This window comes from Triturus cristatus, chromosome 1_2 (assembly GCF_964204655.1).
Source record: "Triturus cristatus chromosome 1_2, aTriCri1.1, whole genome shotgun sequence".
Classification (NCBI taxonomy): Eukaryota; Metazoa; Chordata; class Amphibia; order Caudata; family Salamandridae; genus Triturus; species Triturus cristatus.
The window spans coordinates 370,605,866-370,631,840 of record NC_140580.1 but is presented as its reverse complement, the minus strand read 5'-3'; the positions used below and the strand labels follow the sequence as shown (position 1 = coordinate 370,631,840).

The window sequence follows — 25,975 nt, the reverse complement described above, 5'->3', positions numbered from 1 at the left end:
TGGAACCACTGGAAAAGGAATCATTGTCATCTGTGGTATCTGCCTGATCATTCTTATCAGTTGGAGGGACAAAATCAGGATCAGAGTAGGGATATACTTTGATGAACGAGAAACGCTTCAGATCTTTTTGAAATTTTTGAGCCTTAGATTGTGTTAAAGAGTCTTTATATTCGTTCATTTCTTTATTCAGCTCATCCAGTTTCTTTTTGTAACCGGTCAATGTTGTACGAAAATGCGTTTCTGTTAGTTGTATTTCAACCATAAGAGCTTCTGAGAGTCTAAGGGCTGTTTTGATAATTAGGACAAGCCAGTCGCGGGTGCAGTGCCACGCGATCTGGGCCCAATCCCTACGGAAAACTGGATCTTCAAGAAAAATACGTGGAGCATTGGTGACCAAAAGGCCCTTTGGTGCCACATTATTTCTTAGATATTCCGTTAATATGGTACCATGTAAAATGGTACGTATCCGACATCGTTTTTGTTCAGTTAGTTTGTCCCACTCACTGGTCTGGGAAATAGTTTGTGCTATTGAGGAGTCCGCAAAAAGGGAAGAATCAGCCAAGAGGGCATCCACCTCTGCATCTGTATACGTAAGCCGCGGGTTCTCCATTTTAGTGCCAGTAGGAAAATGTATATGTGATCACACTAGACTAACATCAAGTAGTCTCTCGCAGCTGTGCGCTGCCTGAATACAACAATAAACAACAGGAGAGAGAGGGTATGTACACACTCTTGGTCCCCCAAGAACAATGTAACAACAACAAAAGAGCGTGATGCAAATCAAAAGATCATATGTACCTTAGTACACTGAGTGCTTGGAAAAAGTGTAAAGTAAACAAAATCAATCTGATGAAAAAATAAAACCCTCACTCACCAACATAGTTGGTGACATGCTTCATCATGGGGTTTTAGCCAGAGTAGCCTTGTGCATCTCTGGTGTGCTTCGACGCTTCAAATTAAGGCGGAGCAACAGTTTCAGACTAAAATGAAGTGAAGTGATAAGTGTGAAAAAAGTGAAAGGGATTTAAAAAGCCATGTATCGTACACCAAAACACTTTAATCGTGACGAGACAGGCATATGCTAAAAATAGTGAAGGATAATTTCTACTGACATTTAATTTGGTCAGATGTATCCTATAAGTGGTCAAGCGGTCGACATGTTTCAGCTTATAAAGTGTTTGTTCACTAAGCTTTCATCAGGACCTAGTTACACAACAAAACACCTGGGCGGTATAGGCTCACTAAGGCCTACCCTAACCTCAGGTGCACAGAACCGATGGACTCACGGTTCCAATGGAGGTCTCCCACAGTTCTGGAAACAAACCTCGTATTTCTGAAAAAAATGGATTTCATTAGGGAGACACATAATCTTTGTCTTATGTTCATCAGATATACACGAAGCCAAGTCTAGGAGACCCAGTCAGTCCCCACGTTATTTGCTTAATCTATTTAGACTTATAGCCATATTCTGTATTGCAATCAGAACAAAAAGATCAATAGAATTACCAGACTTTCTAAACATGCCAAAATCCATATAATCAGACAGAATATGGATAGAGTATTCCACACTTTGATCGATACTCTGGCCTAACGAGATTATTAGTAGTGATAGGGATCACAAATATCAAAGACACTGTTAAAATTGCTTAACAACTTAAAAAGATGAAAGCAAATTCTGAAATGGTAAAAACGCCGGCAGCTTACGTATAATTGAGTGGGTGTGCGCTCCTTGGGCAAGAGGCGGATTGCGGGACTACAGAACAGCTGTGACAACAGAAAGAGAAACGCGGAGTAAGCGTAGGAAATAGTATCACACCGTTCCTTACACAGGTTGTTTACCACAATAATCTGTTTGGTCTAATTTGAGGGGTCGCATTTGGTGAGAGGATAGTACTTACATCATCCAAGTCCACAGCCAGCAGTCTGCACCTAAAAGGTCCGCCGAGCCCGGAGGTAAAGGCGTAATGACGGGCTCAGGTTTAATTGCAGTTATTGAACCGCTGCCGACCCGGAAGTGAATGTGTCAGTCTCTCCCAACACGTCTCTAGACTTCAAACAGAGAAGAAGGACTATGTGGATGCAATCTATTCAAAACGCTAGAGCGCTAAAGGATCCTTTCAACCTATAACTTTATTAATTTCACAAACACCGCGCAACGGCCACTCGATATTTTAAATCGGAATGCCGACTGTCAACTATTTTCCAGAGTGGCTACGGAAATTCAGTTAATTCGTAAATTCATTCACCAAGGATTTCTGCAAAATCTAGGGTTTCATGACAAATCAAAACCCTATTTGGCTTGATCCAAATGGTGAAAATGATCAGACTCATCCATAGGATTTAAAAGGTGCCAAATACCACAGATGATCAAAGACCCAGAGTGGCCATAGTACAGAGTGGGTGCTTAGCTCAAAAAGCAGGGGGGTTTTACATCCATTGTGATAAACCTGGATATGTAATTTTGAAAGCTCTTGTTTTAGCGTCTCAGCACTGTGCCCCAGGGAATATTGTCATTAAGTCCTGACAGATGTGTAGACAACCTATAGACCCAACGTTGTTCTTTTTCGAACAGTGCAGTTGATTTCACCTGTTCGATAATGGTCCAGTGAAGATCGTCTGCAGTGTGGTTCTGACGCAGGAAGTGCTCGGTCAATTTAGTTGTACTTCTTTTGCACCGGACATTACTCCGGTGTTCACCGATCCGTAGTTTAATCTTTCTTGTAGTCATGCCCACATATTTTAAGTTACATGGGCATGTAATAAGATAGATTACATCTGCAGTATTGCAGTTCGTGTGGCTGCGTTGAATCCAAGTTTTCCCGATTTCCAAAGACAAAGTCTTTGTGGGAGACGTGAGATGACAAATGCTGCAGGACCCACAGGGGTAATGCCCAACTGGCTTGTCCTAATTATCAAAACAGCCCTTAGACTCTCAGAAGCTCTTATGGTTGAAATACAACTAACAGAAACGCATTTTCGTACAACATTGACCGGTTACAAAAAGAAACTGGATGAGCTGAATAAAGAAATGAACGAATATAAAGACTCTTTAACACAATCTAAGGCTCAAAAATTTCAAAAAGATCTGAAGCGTTTCTCGTTCATCAAAGTATATCCCTACTCTGATCCTGATTTTGTCCCTCCAACTGATAAGAATGATCAGGCAGATACCACAGATGACAATGATTCCTTTTCCAGTGGTTCCAGTAATGAGAGCACAAGATCTAGACAGCGAGGTAGAGGGAAGAATAGACCCTACCAATACCAACCCAATTGGCAATCCTTTCCTAACCCAATGAACTCAGGCTACCCCAGTCAGTTCCAACAACCGCAATTCCCGATGATGGGTTGGAACCCGGGTTTTGCCCCGATGCCTCCCTTTCAATCTAACACGTTCCGCCCTCCTTTTTTAGGCAGAGGCAGGCGAGGACGGGGGCGAAGAAGGGGAAACAACCAAGTACATTGGGAACAGGAGGAGGGGGCAGGGCACAACACACGCAGCAAAGCAGGAACCAGCAATCAGAGAGTTTAATCCTGAATCTTTCTTCACACACTTTGACACAGGCAGAAAGTGAAGTACTCGAGAAAGGACTGGGCTTTGTGCCCACTGCACGGCTGGATCGCTTTCGATTACACTGCGAATTATCTGATTTTTTCAGAAAATTGAAATTAAAATTTTTCTTTGAGAACAATAAATCAGATGTCCCTGCAGAGCACCTTAGTGACACAACTTTACGTCTAAAATCTACATTTACACCTCCTCCATACTCGATTCCAGCAGGGATCATTGCATTTGAACAAGCTGTTTTCAATGATGTAGAAGCGTTTCAAGACCAAGGAACCTACAAAAACATGAGTGCCCTTGAATTTCAAGCTCTTGAATCACTACAAACTAATCCATCGATTGTGATAAAACCAGCTGATAAGGGGGGAGGTATTGTCATTCAGAATGTTGGAGATTATGATTCAGAATGCAGACGTCTTCTGGACAATCGGAAGAACTACACTCCTCTCTCCACCGACCCCTCTCCAGAATTGAAAATCACAATATGTAATCTTGTTGAACATGCTGAAAGCAGTGGATTCATTAGTAAGCATGAAGCAGATTTCATGACGAAAGGCAAAGGTGTGATCCCATACTTTTACACACTGCCAAAGATCCACAAAAACAAATCTCCACCCCCGGGCCGCCCAATTGTATCGGGCATAGGCTCTCTTTTGGAACCTCTCTCGATCTTTTGTGACTTCTTTTTGAAACCTATAATCCAGAATACCCCCACTTATCTCAGAGACACCAAAAGTTTTTTGGCTTCCTTACAAGATCTGAGAGTGGATCACAATAACACCATCCTTGTCTCTCTTGATATTGAGAGCCTTTACACGAGCATTCCCCAGGATGATACCATCAAGGTCATTGGGGAAGCTCTGGACTCCACCACCTGGTCCTTTCAGACCCCGAAAGGTTTCATCATAGACTGTGCCACTCTGGCACTCAAAAGAAACTTTTTTGAATATCAAGGTGCCCTGTACCTACAGTCCACCGGTACTTTGATGGGCAGCACTTTTGCGCCCAGTGTGGCAGGGCTTTATGTTTCAAATTTTGAACACAAATTCATTCTGAGTCAGGATAATCCCTTTTCTCTGTACCTCTCCTACTGGAAGAGGTACATTGATGACATTTTTATCATCTGGGAGGGTTCGGAGATGGTTTTACTTGAATTTCTGACATGGATCAATACGTGTGATCCCCACCTTTTGTTCACTCATGCCTACCATAATGAGGAAATGATCTTTTTGGACGTAACTGTAACCAAAATTGAGGGTACTCTTGTGACAAAAACTCATTACAAACCAACAGCCAAAAATAATCTTCTGGCTTTTTCTAGTTTTCATCCTCGGCCACTACGCGAAAACCTCCCTTATGGCCAGTATTTGCGAATCAGACGCAACTGCAGCCATCTGGACGACTTTCGTAGACAATCAAAAGACCTTACGTGTAAATTGAAACAGAGAGGCTATCCTGTTACCATCCTGAATAAGAGCTGTAAACGAGCAAGAAACCAACCCAGGGAGATCCTCTTACAAGATTCTCCCAGACAGCTCACTGAGATTCCACTCACGTGTGTCACTACTTTCAATACTGTGTCCAATGCAGTCTCGAAATCGATCAAGAAACATTGGCGTATTTTAGAAAGTAACAATATCAAATGGGACAAACCCCTATTCTCTTACAGGAAGGCTAGGAGTATTAAGGACTCACTAGTTCACACGAGACCGAGAATCTGCAACACACCGACTACTGTTTCAGTCTTAGCGACTTGGGGTTTGCCACCTGTTCTTGGGCATTACCCCTGTGGGTCCTGCAGCATTTGTCATCTCACGTCTCCCACAAAGACTTTGTCTTTGGAAATCGGGAAAACTTGGATTCAACGCAGCCACACGAACTGCAATACTGCAGATGTAATCTATCTTATTACATGCCCATGTAACTTAAAATATGTGGGCATGACTACAAGAAAGATTAAACTACGGATCGGTGAACACCGGAGTAATGTCCGGTGCAAAAGAAGTACAACTAAATTGACCGAGCACTTCCTGCGTCAGAACCACACTGCAGACGATCTTCACTGGACCATTATCGAACAGGTGAAATCAACTGCACTGTTCGAAAAAGAACAACGTTGGGTCTATAGGTTGTCTACACATCTGTCAGGACTTAATGACAATATTCCCTGGGGCACAGTGCTGAGACGCTAAAACAAGAGCTTTCAAAATTACATATCCAGGTTTATCACAATGGATGTAAAACCCCCCTGCTTTTTGAGCTAAGCACCCACTCTGTACTATGGCCACTCTGGGTCTTTGATCATCTGTGGTATTTGGCACCTTTTAAATCCTATGGATGAGTCTGATCATTTTCACCATTTGGATCAAGCCAAATAGGGTTTTGATTTGTCATGAAACCCTAGATTTTGCAGAAATCCTTGGTGAATGAATTTACGAATTAACTGAATTTCCGTAGCCACTCTGGAAAATAGTTGACAGTCGGCATTCCGATTTAAAATATCGAGTGGCCGTTGCGCGGTGTTTGTGAAATTAATAAAGTTATAGGTTGAAAGGATCCTTTAGCGCTCTAGCGTTTTGAATAGATTGCATCCACATAGTCCTTCTTCTCTGTTTGAAGTCTAGAGACGTGTTGGGAGAGACTGGCACATTCACTTCCGGGTCGGCAGCGGTTCAATAACTGCATTTAAACCTGAGCCCGTCATTACGCCTTTACCTCCGGGCTCGGCGGACCTTTTAGGTGCAGACTGCTGGCTGTGGACTTGGATGATGTAAGTACTATCCTCTCACCAAATGCGACCCCTCAAATTAGACCAAACAGATTATTGTGGTAAACAACCTGTGTAAGGAACGGTGTGATACTATTTCCTACGCTTACTCCGCGTTTCTCTTTCTGTTGTCACAGCTGTTCTGTAGTCCCGCAATCCGCCTCTTGCCCAAGGAGCGCACACCCACTCAATTATACGTAAGCTGCCGGCGTTTTTACCATTTCAGAATTTGCTTTCATCTTTTTAAGTTGTTAAGCAATTTTAACAGTGTCTTTGATATTTGTGATCCCTATCACTACTAATAATCTCGTTAGGCCAGAGTATCGATCAAAGTGTGGAATACTCTATCCATATTCTGTCTGATTATATGGATTTTGGCATGTTTAGAAAGTCTGGTAATTCTACTGATCTTTTTGTTCTGATTGCAATACAGAATATGGCTATAAGTCTAAATAGATTAAGCAAACAACGTGGGGACTGACTGGGTCTCCTAGACTTGGCTTCGTGTATATCTGATGAACATAAGACAAAGATTATGTGTCTCCCTAATGAAATCCATTTTTTTCAGAAATACGAGGTTTGTTTCCAGAACTGTGGGAGACCTCCATTGGAACCGTGAGTCCATCGGTTCTGTGCACCTGAGGTTAGGGTAGGCCTTAGTGAGCCTATACCGCCCAGGTGTTTTGTTGTGTAACTAGGTCCTGATGAAAGCTTAGTGAACAAACACTTTATAAGCTGAAACATGTCGACCGCTTGACCACTTATAGGATACATCTGACCAAATTAAATGTCAGTAGAAATTATCCTTCACTATTTTTAGCATATGCCTGTCTCGTCACGATTAAAGTGTTTTGGTGTACGATACATGGCTTTTTAAATCCCTTTCACTTTTTTCACACTTATCACTTCACTTCATTTTAGTCTGAAACTGTTGCTCCGCCTTAATTTGAAGCGTCGAAGCACACCAGAGATGCACAAGGCTACTTTGGCTAAAACCCCATGATGAAGCATGTCACCAACTATGTTGGTGAGTGAGGGTTTTATTTTTTCATCAGATTGATTTTGTTTACTTTACACTTTTTCCAAGCACTCAGTGTACTAAGGTACATATGATCTTTTGATTTGCATCACGCTCTTTTGTTGTTGTTACATTGTTCTTGGGGGACCAAGAGTGTGTACATACCCTCTCTCTCCTGTTGTTTATTGTTAAATTCACAGAGTGTAAATGCATCATAAATCTCTCGTATCCTCCCAGGCTAGTAAACCTACTGAACTTTAAGAAAAACATGAGCACAATATCACTAGGCAAGAAAACAAAAAGGTATATAATTTTATATTGGCTTGGTCTACCTATCCCTTTAGCCCCTAGGAGCAAGGGCAAATAGCAATGGTCATACCACCTTTATGATGAAGGATATAGTCGACAGCTACTCTCTGGCTTGAATACACTTGTTTTGCCAAATCCAAGCCCGCATAAGGAATATCGAAATGGAATATACCTCAAATCTATTAGTGTCTGTATGGAGTATCCTTTAAGTCTCCATGTGCAGACTTGTGCCCAATTTACTGCACGGGCACTATCCATTTTGTTCTTGGATATCCATAGGCTGGACAAAAAAATAATATAAATATTATTAGTCCTGAAACCTCTTCGCAGGCAGGCAGATGTCACCCATAGGTGCTACATCGGCCCACTTGCTACAAAACATTTTGTTGGGTGGGACTCATATATAAATTGTATATACAATTTGCGAGCAAGTAGAGGAGTAATGTCATCAATTGTAGACTCATTCTGAGGAAATGGTTTAAAATCAATAAACTCCACTGTCAGTGACCCTTTACAATTACAAGCAGCTTGAACATCCACATATTCCCAAAACAATTCTTTTAGACCCACTGTGAGAGTGAATTTAATTACTCTGGTATATTCAAAATCTCACCAGACCCAAATTCCCCAGTAATCCTTTAACAATACTTAACCAGGGTATTTTCCGAACAAAGGCAGGGAATATGAGGTCACTTAGGCACTCTCAATATGCTTCTAAAGCAGTTGAGGTCTTTAACCGGTACCAGTAGATCAAGAGTCTACGCTCTACTTTCTGGGCACTTTTGTAAATTGCCAAATCTAAACACACAGCAGTCATTGGCGTACTCAATCTGAGTCCCAAAAGAGATTGAATAAATTTATTTTCAACCACTTCAGAATGTTAGTGTTTGTACACTCCCAGATATCTGACCCATATAGGGCTGCCCCCAATGCCTTAATGACATTATATATCACCATGGATGGGGCATGTCCTTTTATGAATCCTCAAAATACTCACAGTATGTTGAATTAATAATAATTGTGATTTAGTTTTGCAGAGTCTAAATTAAATTTGGGGTTAATCTTAACCCCAAGTTAGAGACCAGTTCAATTGAATCTTTGCCCACATACATATTAAACTTATGATTTTCTTTAGCTTTGTAAGGCTGAAGATAAATTTGGTCTTCGAAGTGTTCAGCTCTAACCCAGGTCAACACAAAATTCCTTAAAATGTATTAATAACTATTGTAAACCCTGGGGGGATTTCAAGAGCAAAACGGTGTCATCAGCGAAAAGCAGAGTAGACACCCATCTGCCCAGATAATTTTGGTGAATCACACCCATCCCTATTCAGCCAATCTACAGCCCGACTTATGTACACAGAAAATAGAGTAGGAGCAAGGACACAACCTTGTCTGACTCAAAGCTTAATCCTTATTGGGTCAGTTAGTTGACCCTGATCCACACACCTGACTCGGTCATAGTTTTCTGTATGTCATCCACTAGGATGGCCAACAGGTTTGAGGGAATACCCATTGCATCCAAAAACATACACAGCTTTCAACTAGGAACTAAGTCAAAGGCTGCACGCAAATCAACAAAGGCAGCATAGAGTCTTCCCCTGTTGATTGCTGCAGTCTTCTAATAGATACAGTTAAAACGAAAGATGTGATCTATAGTACTAATGCCACCTCTAAAACCTGCCTGAAAATCTATCAACACATCATTGTATTGCATCCACTCTTGGAGATGAGCTTGCATCTGTATGCAAAGGATCTTCTGTAGCCAGTATACCAAGATAATTGCCTCAGTTACTTGGCTCATTGCGTCAACCGTTCTTATAAATGGGTATGTTCTCAGCCATCTTCCAAGATAGAAGATCTCCATACCCTGCAAAATAGCAGTAGATAGGCCATTAATAGAAGCGCTCCACACTTCGAGTGGGCCAGATAAAGATCATTTGGGATCCTACCAGGTCCTGAAGCTCTGGATGCCAGACTAGACCTAATGGTCACTATGGTTTCACTTCACTCAAATTGTAGGTTATTTTTATCTCCCAATTTGGAAGCCAACAGCAGATCTATACTGTTCCAACATGATCCTTCTGTGCTAGAGTATAAATTACTAAATGTTCTACATATTTGAGATCTCTCCGGGTACTATTAGCACTCATTGCAGCTATTTTCCAAAAAGATGTATTGTCCTTGGAATTCACTGCACAATGTACATTTTTGCATTAGGAGTTCTCTCAGTTGCTCTTGGATACAGCAAGTTCCCTCCTATATATTGCTCTGACCTCACCAAGTCACTCCTACGTTTGGATTTGGCTGCCGATATTAAACCTGTTTTCGCCGTTATTGTACCATACTGCCTTCTTTGAGTTTTTAATATCAACCGTTTTACCCTGGGCTAAAAGATCTCTAATCAGTGAGAAACGTTCTTCAGGGTCTTCCTGAAGGTCTGTTATTCTGTCCTCAGGGGAGAGGTCATGAAGTTTCCCCACCTCCTTCTTCACCATCCTGACTACTATTTCCAAAGCCATGGGGTTCTTAACAAACCATACCCCCTGAATGGCTTTTCCATTATTAGTATGGGAGATATCCCCTATATCTGCACTACCTATAGTCAAAGATAAAATAAAGCTCAAAGCATTGTGATCAAAATGGAAATACACCACACCTAGCGCTTGATATACAATGTCGCTCAAGGAAGAAAATGTCATTGGTATGGTATAATTCCAATTAGTAGTTTTTGAGGTAATAATGTTTAAACATTTTTGTGTGGACTTGAAAGGGTTAAAAATATTAGATATATCTGAATCATCATTAGGCCAACTTAAAAATCATAAACAATACCTAGTAGAAGACAAAGATTTTTTTTTCCATCGCCCATTCAGAGTCTGCTGACAAAGCCCGGTCTACAGAGCTGAAGATTCTGGGTGGCTAACTGTAACAGAGAAAAGAAATCTGTTACACCCACTATTGCAAGACGCAGAGTTTAGTCATCGGGTCTTGAAAAAAGAAATATGCAGAGGGAATATCTCTTGGCTACCAGGCTCAGATGAGTGGAGCCAAAGAACCACTGATTTTATCAAGTTATGGTTAGCTCTGAGGCCTATAACGCACAACAGACGTGAAAAACATAACTTGGAAATAGCAAATGTGCTGGACAAGGAATCTTCAATGGTACAGCGAAGAGGGCAACTTTAAAGTGGCAGGAAGCTTCACAGAGGTTTGGTCCCAGTTCTCCTCATGTTGTGGTATACAAAATTCCAAACCTTTGCAGGAAATAGCCATTCTCAAGTGAGAATATATCTGAACACTCACTGGAGGAACAACACACTGTAAACCTCACAGCAATAGGCAAAAAATAACCCAAAGAATCTACCTCTACATGAATGTGTTGTTAACCCATATACGGCTTATTAAGCCCACCATGGAACCTCCGGTAGAAAATGGGAATAAAAAAGTTAGAGTGACCTGGGAAGCAGAGCCCAAAACTCAACTCTTATACAAGAAGAACAAGACAAACTCACCGGTGCCGCTTTTGTTACAGGGGGCGGAATTGCAGTTATGCTGAAAAACCAGCACCCTGTAACACAAATGTCCCTCCAGGGGTCCAAAACCGCCCTCCATCTAGCGGCACACTGGGGAAACGCCCAGTGCCCACTGCGGCCAGTCAGGCCCTGGTGGCAGTCATCATCAACTCTTAGAATATGAGTTCATTATGGTTTAGCATATCTTTGCTAGGCAATTAAGATACATAGTTGCTGAAGCCAGGCACTTGCTGCCAGTGTCTTAAAGCTCTGCAGTCTTCTATTTCTGGGGAAGTCAATGAAAGAATGAATTTAATACAGAGAAGTATTCTGTGATTGGACACTATTTTTGTCCATGAAGGTTTATGAACTCTTACATATGCACTTAGTTGTTTGCATAAGAGGTGTGAAAAGATTTCTTATTTTGTTTGGACTTTGATAAGCTTCTTTAGAGAAACATATATTATTAAGTTATTAACTTAGGTAGGGGAGTGAATGCTTGTTGTTAGGTGTCCTCTTTAATACTAAATGTGCTTTTATTAACCTACAGTTTATAAACCCTTTGCAATTGAAACCATAGCACCCATTAGTATAACAGTGATGGTAGTTATCTATTACAGCAAATGTACAATAGATCAGAATACTTTTTATATATGCTACATATATTCTACGTGCTTTTGAGCTCTAGGAAGAGACACATCACACTAGAGTCATAACTGCACAGACTGTTAAAAGGTATTTGAGATACAATATTATGAACAGTGATGAAGTCAGCAAGATAAGATCAGTGAAGGTTCTGTCTTGTCCTTAGATATCCACGCTACAGCAAAGCAGACTGTGCCCACTTGTGAGATCTGGCAGAGTGACAATATCCAGTGTCTCTGTTTTTAACTCTTATCTAATTCTCCTTACCCCAGGTCTATTCCTAACTAACAAACTGCTGGCTTACTGCGGTTTCGGGAAGTAACAAAGCATCCATTCCCCCTACTGGATCCATATTTAAAGTTTAGTGAATTGTTACGGAAACTAGCCTAAGAGTTAGGCCACTAAATCATTGCAAGGACCAACTAGAGTGTGTCTGGAGATTTATGGGTCACCTCCATCATGAAAGGACTTTTAAGGCATAAGATAAAACTGTAAAGGACCCTAACAAGCCAATTTTCTTTTAACCCTTCTCAGAAATGCTGTTATCCAAGTATATCCTTCCGGGGGCTAGGACTTAGCATCCTGAACGCATCATATACCAAGTGAGTACTGGGGTCCTAAAGCCCAGGATGTGTTGCTGGACACCAAGTATCTTACTGTGTCCTCTGGTATGAGGAAGGCGCAGTGACATATTAACAGTTAAGTTGTTGAGAACCTGTAAAAACACTAAGAGAGTGAGGAATATAAAACCACTTTGGTCAGGCAACCAAATTAGGTTGCACTGGCACTCCAGTTCTGTCCCTCCTATAAGGTCTCATGGGATCTTCTAAGAAAGTAAAGGTACAATGCCACTGGGGCAACTTGAGGAAATCCACAACACAAGGCATGAATCACACTGTGCAATCAGTCCCAGAAATGATTGCACAAGAGCAATCTGATATCTGACTGGAAGAGTCCTTCTTTGGTCAGGAGTGTCCATCGGAGACGGACATATCGCACACCGTGAGACTACAGGTCTAATCATATTTTGCTTTTGAGCATCGAAGATCAAGAACTTCTGAATAATGGTAAGCTATTAAAGGTCTAGTCATGTTTTGCTTTCGAGCAACGGAGTTCAAGAACTGAGTAACTGAAGTCAAACGATATTCATCCAATGGTGCAGATTTGAGAGTTCTGTTACCAAAGGATTATGTTGGGGGAAGATGTACACTTTTCAACTTTTTTGCTCTCCATGCCACTGGAGTCAAGCTATCCTGGCTGATGAAGGCTGAAAGCCTGAAACCGGGCCTAGGATGCTTGTCTCCAGTCCAGGGAGGACCTGGCCTGGTAGTTCGAGCTGGACTGTTCCCATTGGGCGCAGGGACAAGACTGATTTACATATGACTGTGTGCAAACTAGAATGGCATGGTGAGCAAAGAAATGATGGATTTAGGCCCAGATCTCTGTACTGGGGTGAATGTATGACATGGTTCTGCATTCTCTCCATCAATTGTTCTTTTTGCACTTTTTAATCATAACAATTTCTTAAAAGATTGCGTTAAGTGTGACACTTGACTAGAAATCAGGAATGTCTGTAATCAGCAGCAACCCAAAATAAGTGAAAGAAAACCAGAAGGCAAGCAGAACTTCTGGGCTGAAACCCCACAGAGACAGCAAGCAGAGAAACCTGCAGCCACAAGATCAACAAACGACAACACACATATGGCAAAATAGTTTCCCATGGGCAGAGAAAAAGAACTTAAATTAAGTAAAACCTGGCAAGCACCTTATATGCCAGGCAGGAGCTCTCATTCACTTAGGATGCGATATTTGAACTTCACTTGGTGCTGTTCAAAATGTATTTTGGTGACACCAGGAAGGCACCTAACTCCGGTCTACTGCATGGCTTAGATATGTATTGCAAGTGTGGTTTATTTCCCAATTGGCCAATGACTGAATCATTTGTTATTAGCCAGGGTTTATCGAACTCTGGTGAATCATCAACTTAAGAGCTAAACCAGGCTTGTTCATTGAATGTTTAAAAACTTGTATGCAAAAACTCCTTGGAAGGGTACATATGCAGATATGTAGGAGAAGAACTTGGTGAACATCCTGGAGGCTACATTTAGATAATAGATGTATTTGTGGTTTTGACCCCGTAGTACAAATATGAGCTACCAGCAATGGTTCAGAGGTACTGGTATGCATGGATGTGTTTCCAAAGTTCTGCAAAAAGAAATATAAACTTTTCTTTCAACCGTTTACTATCGAGAGAGCACTGGCAAAGCACTAGGGTCTTTACAGTGCTTGGTGCCGGAGGATAAGTGGGTGGAATATCTGGAGGAAATCTATGGGAAATGGCCAAGGATGGAGGAAATAAATACCATTGTATGGCCAGGTGTAAGGGAAGAAGTAAAAGAGCACTTCTCCCTCAGCCATATTAGAAGTATAATATCCAGGTTAAACCTAACTCGAGCCGCTGGTCCAGATAATCTGCCGGCCGTGATTATAAAAGCGAACCAGTGTGGTGGTCAGAGTTCTTTTCGAATATGTTCCAGGGGATTCTTAATACAGGGGTCATGCCGGAGAGTTGGAAAGGGGCAATTGTAAGACCTATATATAAAAAAGGCGATGTAAACTCCCCAAAAAACTATTGTTTAATAAATCTCCTGGACATAGGCGAAAAAGTGTTTGCTAAAGTAATCCTGGGTTTACTCAAGGATTGGTCAGAGGAAAAACAGATAGTGCCCCCAGGACAGGGAGGGTTTAAAGAGGGTCATTCGACGGTTGATCACTGTTTCGCTCTCTGGTCCATTGCGCGGAAGTCGATTGAGCAGAGGGGCAATTTGTTCTGCTGCTTTGTGGACTTCCGTGCAGCTTTCGATCTGGTGAACAGGGGGCAGCTGTGGTCAACCTTGTTAGAGTACAAAATTAAAAACGATTTATTGGCCCTGATTCAAGCTCTGCATACTAAAAATTGGGCCCAGACAATCCTGGATGAGAACGGAGGATTGTCCAGGAGGATCCAGATTGGTAATGGGCTAAGACAGGGGTGCGTGCTTGCCCCTTACTTTTTTCCCTGTTTATAGCTGACCTGCCCTTAGAATTAAGAAAGGTTAAAGGGGTCAGCCGAAATTAGGAGGAAACCATATCCCCTGCTTATTATACGCAGATGATCTGGTCATTATGGATCAGACGGAGATTGGTCTGCAAAGAAAATGAAACATGTTTAAAGAATATTGCCAAATCAAAAAATTAGTTATGAACATGGAAAAGACCAAAATTCTGTGTTTTGGTAAAAGTAAAACAAAAAATTCTCCTGGTATCTGGGCACTGAGATACTGGAAAAAGTAACTGAATACAGATATTTGGGGATGTGGTTTGCGAATAGCCTCCATTGGCATACCCATCTGGATGCATTAAAAATGAGGGCTTCTACTTCAGTGAAGGGATTAAAAAGGATTTAGGGCCTCATGTAGGTAGCCCAATACCGGTCGGTAACGGCCGATTTTCGGTAAATATACCGTTACCGACCGGTATTTAGGCTTTTGCTATGTAGGGGGTGAATTTCTGTATTCGGAATTTACCGAATCGGTAAAATTACCGATTCGGTAATTTTACCGATTCGGTAATTTTACCGATTCGGTAAATTCCGAATACAGAAATCAGATGTAGGGGGACTGTGTGGGTGTTGTTTGGAGTCGGTATTTACCACCAACTAATAGTTGGTGGTAAATAAAGTATGGATGAGTAAAAGCATTAAAAAGCGCTTAGAAGTGTGCACATGTGGCAGACATACATGCCCTTAGGGCATGTATGTGTGCCACATGTGCACACATGGCCGAATCAGGGGTGCAACAGGGTGTCAATGTGACACCCTGCCACCCTTGCATGTGCTCCCCCATTACCGAAGCGGTATTTACCGATTCGGTAATGAGGCATACCTTCCCCTCAATGGGAAGGTATGCCTCATTACCGAATCGGTAAATACCGATTCGGTAATTACCGACTCACTCCGATTCGGTAACATTTACCGAATTTTTACCTACATACACTTTACCGATTCTTAAATACCGAATCGGTATGATTCGGTATTTTAGAATCGGTAAAGTGTATGCCACCTACATGAGGCCCTTAATAGCGTATACGGTGAAAGATCTGATAGTCCGATGTTAAAGGCCTATCATGTAATGGTCCCTCCACAATTTCTGGATGGCGCAGAGGTACTCTATATAAGTGGCAAAAATAGATGGGATAAAGAGGAGGGAAATATCCTCAAATGTTTGTTTGCGCTGCCAAGTTCGTCTATGGTACAAGTGGTAAGATTAGAATTGGGAACCACCGCAGGGAGCATCATAGCCTGCATGTCTTTATTACGTTTTTGGCAGCGGCTAGGTTTGGGTGAGGACCAAAAAATCTCACAGTAGTGCAAAAATGAAATTGCCAATAGTGAACTGCCTTGGGCAAAAGAGACGAGAGCCTCAATTAATGAAGCGTATGGTGTAATAAACTTAAAGTGGGGTCCTCAATCCCTTGAACTGAAGTTAGATAAGAAAGAGCGTAGGAATCTGGGATTAGAAGTGCCTCGAATCCTTGATCAAGAGTACCTTTCACGAAAAAGTTCAGTCTCCCATATGGCCTCAGCATGGAAAAATGATCTACATTATCCTTATATCGACAGGCTACCTAGTTGCCAGCTAAGGCGCGAAGTGCTACGATTGAGAATTGGGATAAACCCTTGTTACATGAACAAAGGGGTAAAAAACCGTATGATAAACAGCAATGGAAAATGCGCTTGCACTTTAGGTACTACGTGTGATATATTACACATATTGGTAGATTGCTGGAGGACGTTAGATAGACGAAGAGAGATTTCAGGCCCGATTTTTAAAAAATATGATATTAAAAATAGGATGCAAGCTGTAAATCTTTTAGTGGGAATGATGAATTTAGATATAGCCTGTGCCGTTGGTAAATATTTAAATAATGTTAAAGAGTTTCTTAAAGGTAAAGAGTATTGATGAAATATAGACCTTATAAGTGATAGGGAGTGTGAGGTATATATGGATAGAAGTATGGTGTAAGACATACTTGAAGGTCGATGAGACCCAAGAAAGGACAGCTTGTTTTAAAAAAGAATTTTTAAAGATATTTATCTCTTATTTTAAGGATATGTTAATTATAAGTTTAAGAAATGTATTGTGTATTGTATGGTTCTAATTGCTTATAATTTTATGGTTGTAAAAACCGAATAAAGTTTTATTGACTTGAGTGAACTTTAGTGATTAGTTTGTAGTTAGTCAGATCAGCAGTATTCAAGTTTGATTTATTCAAAAGGGGATACAGCTCCACTCTTTGAGAAATGGGGGACCATATTCTCAACAAGTAAACAGTTTACAATATATAAGATAAGCAGCACAAATAATTCAGCATTTGCATTAACAACCATCACAGGCATAGGCCTCAATCGAAGTAGTAATGTCATGGTATCTGAGATATGGTTATCCACTTTCCTAAGGATAGTAAATAATTATTTGGTGGATAGTATTGCATTATTAATTCCTAGGCCATAGTAAGCTTTGTACAGGGCCTGTCACGGCTCCTGGATCTCTTGTTGTTAGACAGCGAGGTCAATCCAGCCTTTTCCTCTTGTACATTAACTTCCGGTGTAAAACTCAGAACAGTGGAGGGTACCTATTAGAAAGTGAAAATGGTCCTAGGAGGGAATAAAAAGAAGAAAAAAAGAAAGGAGACCGGCTATATGTATATTATATATATCCAGCAGGCTGGTATTGGAAGAGCTTGGATGCATCTTCTATACTTCTCTTCCACTGTCACAGTCTTTTTAATGTTACTTATGTGCATTGGCTCTTTTGTTATCTGGGATGTATCATCCACATTCAAGAAGGGTCTTTCCTGGTGTCATTGCTTCATTTGGGCATAAATTTCTAGGATCTAAAGCGATGGGCCTGTTCACGAACAGAGCTAATGCCTCCTTTCACTCCTTGCCAATGCCTTGATAGAATGATGCTGATTCATCAGTCTAGGCTGCCTTGGCCACTCATTATTGATATTGACTGATAAAAGTAATTAAATCTTTCGAGCCTTGCCCAAGTGTCCGCAACCATATAGAAGTAGCTAACTTTGCACTTTAAAATGGCAGTACAGTGTTGTAAAAACTGCGTGAAATGGGAAAGCTGCGAACCCTGATTAAGTATCAAGGACACTACCAGACTAAGACGCCTTTGCTCAAATATGAAAGAATGAAGGGAACCTTGGCCTGATCAGTGCCAAATTGTTGTTGTTTGGCCAAGGAATGAAAATTGCTCCGACTGGGATATTCCTATTGTGAAAAAAGAAGAAAATGTAATTCTTGGTTTTGAATTTATCAATCTTGTGCTCAGCATACTGGCAGATTACTGGTTCTAGATGTGCTGGCTATATTCCCTCCTGGTAACTGATTACATTTCCTAACAAGAAGGAATGCTTTTGCTGAGCTGTTTCAAGTTCTTCTTCTATTTGAGTGATCACCTGGGCCTTGACATATAAGAGATTGACTTCAGTATAATCTTCTTCCGTCATAACCGTGGATCTCTTGTTGTCCGATAGCGAGATAAATCCCACCTTCTCCCCTTGTAGGTTAATCCACATCTTTTGTATAACTCAAAACGGAGGAGAAAACTTATTGACAAGTATAAGGGGGTATTGGAGAGAAAGGGAAGATAAACAGAGATAAAGATGCACTTGTTTGAGCAGGCTGAGTGTTGGAAGACCTGGAATGGACTCTAAATTACGGGGTGGCACAGCATTATAGAGGCAAGATGCAGGTGACAACTAATCCGGTGAAGCGAGTAGCCACACTGTAACTAGCCCCGTGGCAAACCTCCATGGCACTGGGAAACAGCTTTCTTTTTGCTAGATAAAAAGAAAGTGGTCCAAATCAAAAGTTCTATACATTGGTAAAATAGGAAGAACACAGGAATTCCGTTCAAGGGAACTACTGGGAAACAAAAGGAACGGACAAGGGGAAAAAAAATCAACAAATGTGAGGTATCAAAACACGAGTGGGAACTTGTACAAAAAACGAAGGAGTCAAAACAACCAACTTTGCCAGACAATAGCCTACATGTCAGGTGAACCCTAATAGGGCTCTTACTGACCTAACCGTTAGTCATATACTGGCTCTTTAGAGGCTGGGCAGCATATCTTAGACCCATCCCAGGAAGTCTCTGCCCTCAATGACAGTAGTTCTCACTGCCCCATCCTCCACCTCCTCAGTGTATGATGTTAAAAGTCACCCATATGCTCGCTTAGGTTTGCAGCTGACTAACAACTGTTATCTTTTAGACTCCGTTTCATATTTTAGATTACTTTTTTTGTAATTATTAAATTCACAAGAATTACAAATAATAAGGAGAAAAAGATTATGGAAACTTAATGGTAATCTTCAAGTAATCAATACATGGTCCATCCAGTACAAGAATATCATTTTAAAGAAATTTAAACAGACATAATTTGTCAAACTCAATCTAGTACATGCCATGTTTTGGGTACGTAGCCGAATCATGGACATGAATTCACAAACGTGCCATGGGTAGCGAAACCGACATGACACCTCTGTTAACACCAACATCAAAACTTTATGCTCTGTCCCATCCTTAATATCCCTCTATTTTATTCTAAGATGCTAGGGGGAGGTCAATTAGGGGAAACTACTGGAAATAAGCAACATTACACCTCAGTTAACACCATCAAAACTTAACGCTCTGTCCCACCCTTTAACCCCTTAACAGTCCCCTATTTTATTCTGAGATGCTGGGGACAGGGCAAGAAGGGGAAACTACTGGAAGAAAACAAGGATCTTGGAGCTCTGTTTTCAGTTGCTGCTGGTGCCACAACAGCTGGAATCAGAGTTAGCAAAGCAGTGACAGGGACACCACGGGGAAACTCAGAGGCAGAAGCTGCTCCTGGCAACCACTAAATGATATGTGTTAGCCAATATACACACACACACACACACACATAACCAAACAGTTATGTACTCATGATTCTGAGCTGAATCAAATTAGCTAGCATTTTCCCAAAACTTCCTCGATTGAATGTGGTCTCAAAAGGAGTAGATTATGGCCTGGATAACTTAAATCCTAACAGTGAAAAGCATCAGTGATTGTTGGATATTTTTGAGCTAAACATAACTGAGACCATTATATTTATAATGCTGCTATCTTCAAAATGTGACATTGTTCTTTGTTTTTGCTTGCAAACATTGACTTTAAAAAGTGGTGGTCCCTCTGTGCAATATGATTGTGTCCTAATTCTGGCTTTAAAACATGATGAATGAAAACAAATGGTGAGTGAGTGTGCTGTGTAGGTTTTACTGCACAGTGAGAGTGGTAACTTCATATGTTTTAAATAACAGAATTCTGAAATTGCTTAATTTCGGTTTAACAAAATGTCAAATGAAGAGTAGGTGGGTAGCACAGGCATAGAAACTGTTCCACAATAATAATCTTTTCGCATTTCATTGACTTGTAAACATAAAAGCAATGGCATGGTAAATGTGGAAATGATAGTGTGGTGAAATCTGGGTTCTGCAGATACACTAACATACCAACAAGAGAAACGTCAACTCAAACCTGAGATACCTCAAATCTGGTATAAATACCTTCCTACGCCTCCAGAGACAAAACATGCTGTTGTTTCATAGACGTGAACGTAACTGACTGATCTGAATTTTGTAGAATCCTCCAACCCTGAATTCAAAAAGAGAACACGGCCATCTTCTGGAAGGATACAGTAGGTACCTTGTACACATCCATCCATTCAGGACCAGACAGAAGCACAATTGCCTCTCTGTCTGGTGGCCGCCTTAAAGAGCGATCTTGAATTAGGCGAATACGTTCATTCAGTTTCTAAAAAAGGGTGTTGGTGGTACACAGACTATTTATATCTTTTTTTCTATAACCTGTTAATGCACATTTTTGTCATTGTGGAGTGTTGATCATAACGGAAATGACGTGAACAACTCACTCAATGGTAGTAACAGTAAGGCACCGAATGAATGTAAAGTGAGATATTTTAAAGTTAAACCAATACAATAGTGTATTTTCATTTTGTCTAATGTTGACACAGTCAAGTACGCTAGCCTACAAATACTGAAAATATACATTTCATCCTGGCCCGGGTGTTCAAACACAATAAAATATAACATAGCGTTAGCACATCTTCACAGCAGCGCTCGATCCAACACTGAGGAAACGCCCCCTCTATTCCAACTCTCGTGGAAAAATATCCACGCAGAACATTTTATGAACCTTCATGCCACTATAAACCATCTACATTAATCACAAATGGGATAAAACACAATTTCCTGAAACACTGTATATTTGAGGTACGTCTCCAAAAACCTTTATGGCGCCATCATATTGTACAGTCGATAACACATACTCCCGATAATTGAAGCTATGTAACAACGTATGCAGCATAAAAGGTACAGCAATCATTAATCGAAGACCATGCCTTACAAGGTAAACAGACTTTATGAGTGCAATATCTGAATTCCATTTTTAATAAAGCAATGAAAACCTCTTGTACGTGACAAATGAACACCACGAGAAAGACAGGTTGTGGAACTATAGCATGAATCGCACGGACTAAAACTTCCAGTACTTTGGGGGCCAGGTTGCAAAAATAAATCAATGAAAAGACCTGTGAAAAGGTTATTCATTATATTCGTGTAGTTGCATAGATTCTTTTATAAAAAAAGATTACTGCTCTGATGGGTGCCATTTTCTCTGATGTGGTCCTAGTATTTTAAATTACCAAAAGCCATGTAATTTGTGGATGCCCTTAAGCCTAGCGTTTCTACCTGGATCAACATTTTTACTCTTAACACGAGGCTGATCTACCCTTCTACTTTGAATATATATATATATATATATAAATAAATAAATAAACACACATACACACACATATATATTCTCTCTAGAATCTGATGCGCGGTGAATTGAAGAATAAGAGTAAAAAGCAATGGCATTTTGCAGCTTATCTGCGTTTTACACAGCAGAATATAAGTGGCGCTCCCATTTCCTTGATGGAATTTAGAGCATATGTAAGTTGAAAGTTTGACTTCAGCACAGTAGCGGGGGCAGCTTACCACACGTTAAGCATCCCACGAACAGCAAAGCTGCAGGAGGACAGAAGCATGTTTCATCTCGTTTCTACAAAGCACTATACCAGCGGTACACAGAGCAGGCCAATTCAGTGCGGACACACCGCAGCAACTGATATGCCCAGAATCCTGAACGCTCTGTCTGTCCATGGTGCTGAACCATGGGACGCGCCCCCTTAGCGCTCATTCCCAAACCCCTCGACCTTTCTGTATACCATGCGTCACTTATCACCGATTCCAGCACAATACATGGTCATCGCCTTTTGTTTTCTGCATTATATGGGATCAGTATACTATAGATTATGTAGAGGCTACGGTACGTTTCCCTGGACCAACACAAATAAAGCGTATCTACAAGGGTGTTTTTTTTTCCAACGAACTCAATAGTTTGAATTTAAACGAGAAAGGCTCATCATGAAACCACATGCATGTCAACTAAGCTATTGCACCGGAAAAAATATTTACCCTTCGAATTTAATGTGCAGCTAACACCATGGCCAGTGCTTACAACTAACGTGCCGATGCATTGCAAAGGTTTATTTTGCAAAGAATTGATATTTGGATATTGGCCACGAGAAGCCCCCCCCCCCCCCCCATCTTTTGTTCTGGGGTGCATGAGTAGGCGACATTTCCAGCAGTCAGAGCCACTAGGAGCAGATGGGGACGCTAACAAAGAATAGTGGGGACGCTGTGACACGAGCTCATATTAGTCTCTATAAAACAGCTTCATGTGAGGGGGGGATTAGAGGTGTCGACTTTACCGTCCCTGTCGCAGAGCTGAATGGCTTCCAAGCTGAGGTTCTTGATGACATCCTCGCAGGGGCTGGTGGGGCTGCTGATGCTGTGGCTCAGCCGGGGCACCTCCATGCTGCCCCGGGGAGAGTGCGGTGCTCCTGCGGTCGCCGTGCTTGAGGCTGGGGGGCGTGCGAAGATCCAGTCGCTCTGTGCCTTGCCTCTCTCCTCGGTACTGCCTGTCACAGCCTGGGCAGAGGGGGAGGAGCCACGCGGGCCGTCACGGGCCCCGCGCCCCTGATTTGCTCACCGCAGTGATGCAGAGGGAGCGGAGGGGGAGGGGAGCTAAGGAATATACCGTGCAAACGTGAAACTGCAGATTTCCTTCGCAGAGGATCCCGCCACAGTGAATAATGGCGCACCGGTGCATGGCCTGCGCCGCGGAGGAAGGGGGAGGCGCGCATGCAGCCATAGGCTCAGCCCTGGGCGGGCTCGCACGCCCACCGCCCTGCGTACGCCGCAGCCGCGGTGACAGCCGGGGAGGGGAGCAAGGATGCAGCAGGACCAACAAGACCACCTACAGCCAGAGCACTGCCGGATTTTTTTTATAAAATTATTTTAAAGACCGTTGTTATGTGTTCTTGTAAACTGTAGTAGAAATCCAAGTATAGGCACGTTCGCGTGCTTAGGCCCCCGGGACGTTTTACTATTCTGTTTTATAGGCTTCTCACCACAGATGTATTAACACACTTGCTCGCTCACGTGTTCGACGTTGGATTGCATTTCTTGCATCGTCACTGTTTCAAAGAAGCCCCGCAAAAAATGCAAAGGCCCTCCATTATCTTACATGAGTGTATAAGCTGCTAAACAGTGTTTTGGGAACGAAACTTGGAGTGAAGGCACATGGGCGATAAGTTCGTTATTTTTGTAAGCAACAAATCCAAAGCGCCCCAATACTGCTAATTTATGTCGGTACTATTCGGATTTCATGCCATGTTTAGACTTCGATTTGGGTTCCGTTTGATTTACTTTTCAAATAAACGGCGGAAGGGAACACCACTGCGCGGCAACGGCTCAGGCCTGCACTCTGCCCCTCCCCCGCGGCCCTCCAGATGCGCAGTCGGCGGCCGTTGAGCACGCTGCGATCGGCGGGGAGGAAAGCGTTCGAAACAGCCAATGGCGGGGTGACTGGCCAAGTTTGGGGATGCACTCCAGTTCGGTATGTGGTAAGCAGTACTTACCACTTTCACTCGTCTTAGCGGTCTGGTGACGATGTCTTTGGTGCCCGGATGGAGCCGTACCTTACGTGCAGCTGTTTTACGACAACATTGCCCCAGGCACTTGTTTGGTATGAGTGCGCGAAGGCAATTGTATTTTTAAAAGGTGATTTTGAAGCCTTTCTTTATAGGTCTACCTAGAGTCATGTTAATGTGCGTCTGTATTGGAGCAATTGCGAACAGTGCAAATCGTCGAGTGGCCTTTGTTCACCCCCCCCACCGGTTGTGATTGGATGTGTTGTTTTGTTTGGCCCGTTGGGTGGTAATCAAGTTCCACCGCTTTTTGTTATCTTTTGCTATTGGACCGGATAGCAGAATGTTTTTATACATATTAGGCGACCCCAAATATTTCAAAAGGGTTAGATTTAAGGTTATCAAAGATATAGTTTATATATGGCTTGAGATCGCATCCAACTATTCCTTACCACTTATGCATTTGGGTATGCCCTTATGGGATAACCCAATGCTCCTAGGTGTATTTAATGATTCAATTGTCAAAATTTGGCCGAGTTATGCGGTTGAGCAATTAGAACATCTTAATAATTTAAATGGGTTTCCTACATTTGAAAGGTTGCAAATTTCATTTGAACCCACACCCCAGGTTATTTTTAAGTATTTACAGATTTGGGACTACTTTTGGTGCATTGTAGGATTCAGGGACCTGTTAGTTCTGACATATTTTTTGTCTCTATAATGCATCAAAGAAATCACTTATAAGCACTATCTATCTAGGTCTTTGTCAATATGGAATTAAATATTTCTCCATTTTGCAGCAGGTTTAGAGCTATCTCCTCTAATTATATAGTCACTTCTGAAATTCTGGCTGCATTTGAGACCATAGAGAGCTCAGTACATTCTATCAATTTAAGATTTACAGCAATTTAAAACTCGTAAGTAAATTACACTTTGACAGAATAACAAGATGGGCTGGGAATGATAGTGAGGATAAGACCACGTTTCCTAAAGGCAGATCTGTGGTCGGAAATATTTCATAAATGTTTGTTGCTGTCCCAAAGCTGGGGGAGTTCTGGGAAGCAGTGAATCAGGTTAACAGAATGTGTATTTGCTTCCTATGATCCACAGTTCACACACAAAGCGATTGAGTTAGGGTATAGGTCAGAACTAGACCTGGGATTAAAACAACTTTTATCAACTTCTATTGTGTCGGTCAGGCTTTGTATTGCCCGGGCATGGATTTCTCTGTCGCCTCCGAGGGTAGCTGAATGGTGGACAATTATGAGGCAAACTTATGAGTGGGAACTCGAACTGGCTAAGACTAGGGGACTTTGCTCTATCAAAATATTTGAATGTATCTGGGCTAGTTTTAGTTGGGATCTATATGGTGATCTATATTATCTTTTTATTTCGAATTAGTCTGTTTCTATCATTTCAGTATTTATGTTTATGTTAAGGTTTTGGTTTGGTTCTATTTTGAGTAGCTCTGACATAGCCTTGTTGGAACTACTTACTGTTTCTACCAAGGTCTACTTTATTTTATGTCTAATGTTTGTTGTTATCCGTCATACCGAATATTTGAAAGGTTTGTTAATATGAAGTTTTGGTAACCCCTCGCCTAATGTATTTATTCTACATGTGTTGTAATTCAGTTGATCCTTGATCATGTTTGACATTTGTATATAATAAAAAAAAAAAACAATAAAAAATATGGTTTTTTCATCACGCTTCCCCTGCTCCCGATTCAGTAGTTTCTTCGCTAGACTTTGTGTTCGCCCTTCCGTGGAGCATGTTAGTCTCACTATATCAGTACGATGGCAAATATGAACGTTTTCTACTGTGACCTATTGCTAGATCCCAATATTTACATGGACAATAGCTACAATTGCCAGAGACCCAAGATGCAGAGAAAGGGTTGTCTGGTACAGATAACTAATGGTTGACTCAGGACTGTATGACTAGTGCTGAATCTTCCGTGATTACAGCTGTAGTCCTGTGAATACCTCTAACATGGGAGACTCCAGGCATATCCATGGACACATA

At 41.6% G+C, this 25,975-nt stretch overlaps 1 protein-coding gene across 2 annotated transcripts in view; it reads right to left on the bottom strand.

The window, feature by feature from the left end:
- Nucleotides 1-24,039, bottom strand: part of PHYHIPL (phytanoyl-CoA 2-hydroxylase interacting protein like) — a 427,793-nt gene extending 403,754 nt beyond the window's left edge. Inside the window, exon 1 of one of the 2 annotated variants that reach the window (XM_085604812.1) lies at nt 23,942-24,039. Coding sequence is in view for 1 of the 2 variants with exons in the window: in XM_085604804.1 (XP_085460930.1) it covers nt 22,730-22,835 (106 nt within the window). In the remaining variant the exon portion in view is untranslated. Of the gene's footprint in view, nt 1-22,729; nt 23,231-23,941 lie in introns of those variants that run through there. The other variant, XM_085604804.1, reaches the window with a different exon arrangement.
- Between the last annotated feature and the right edge of the window lie 1,936 nt (nt 24,040-25,975).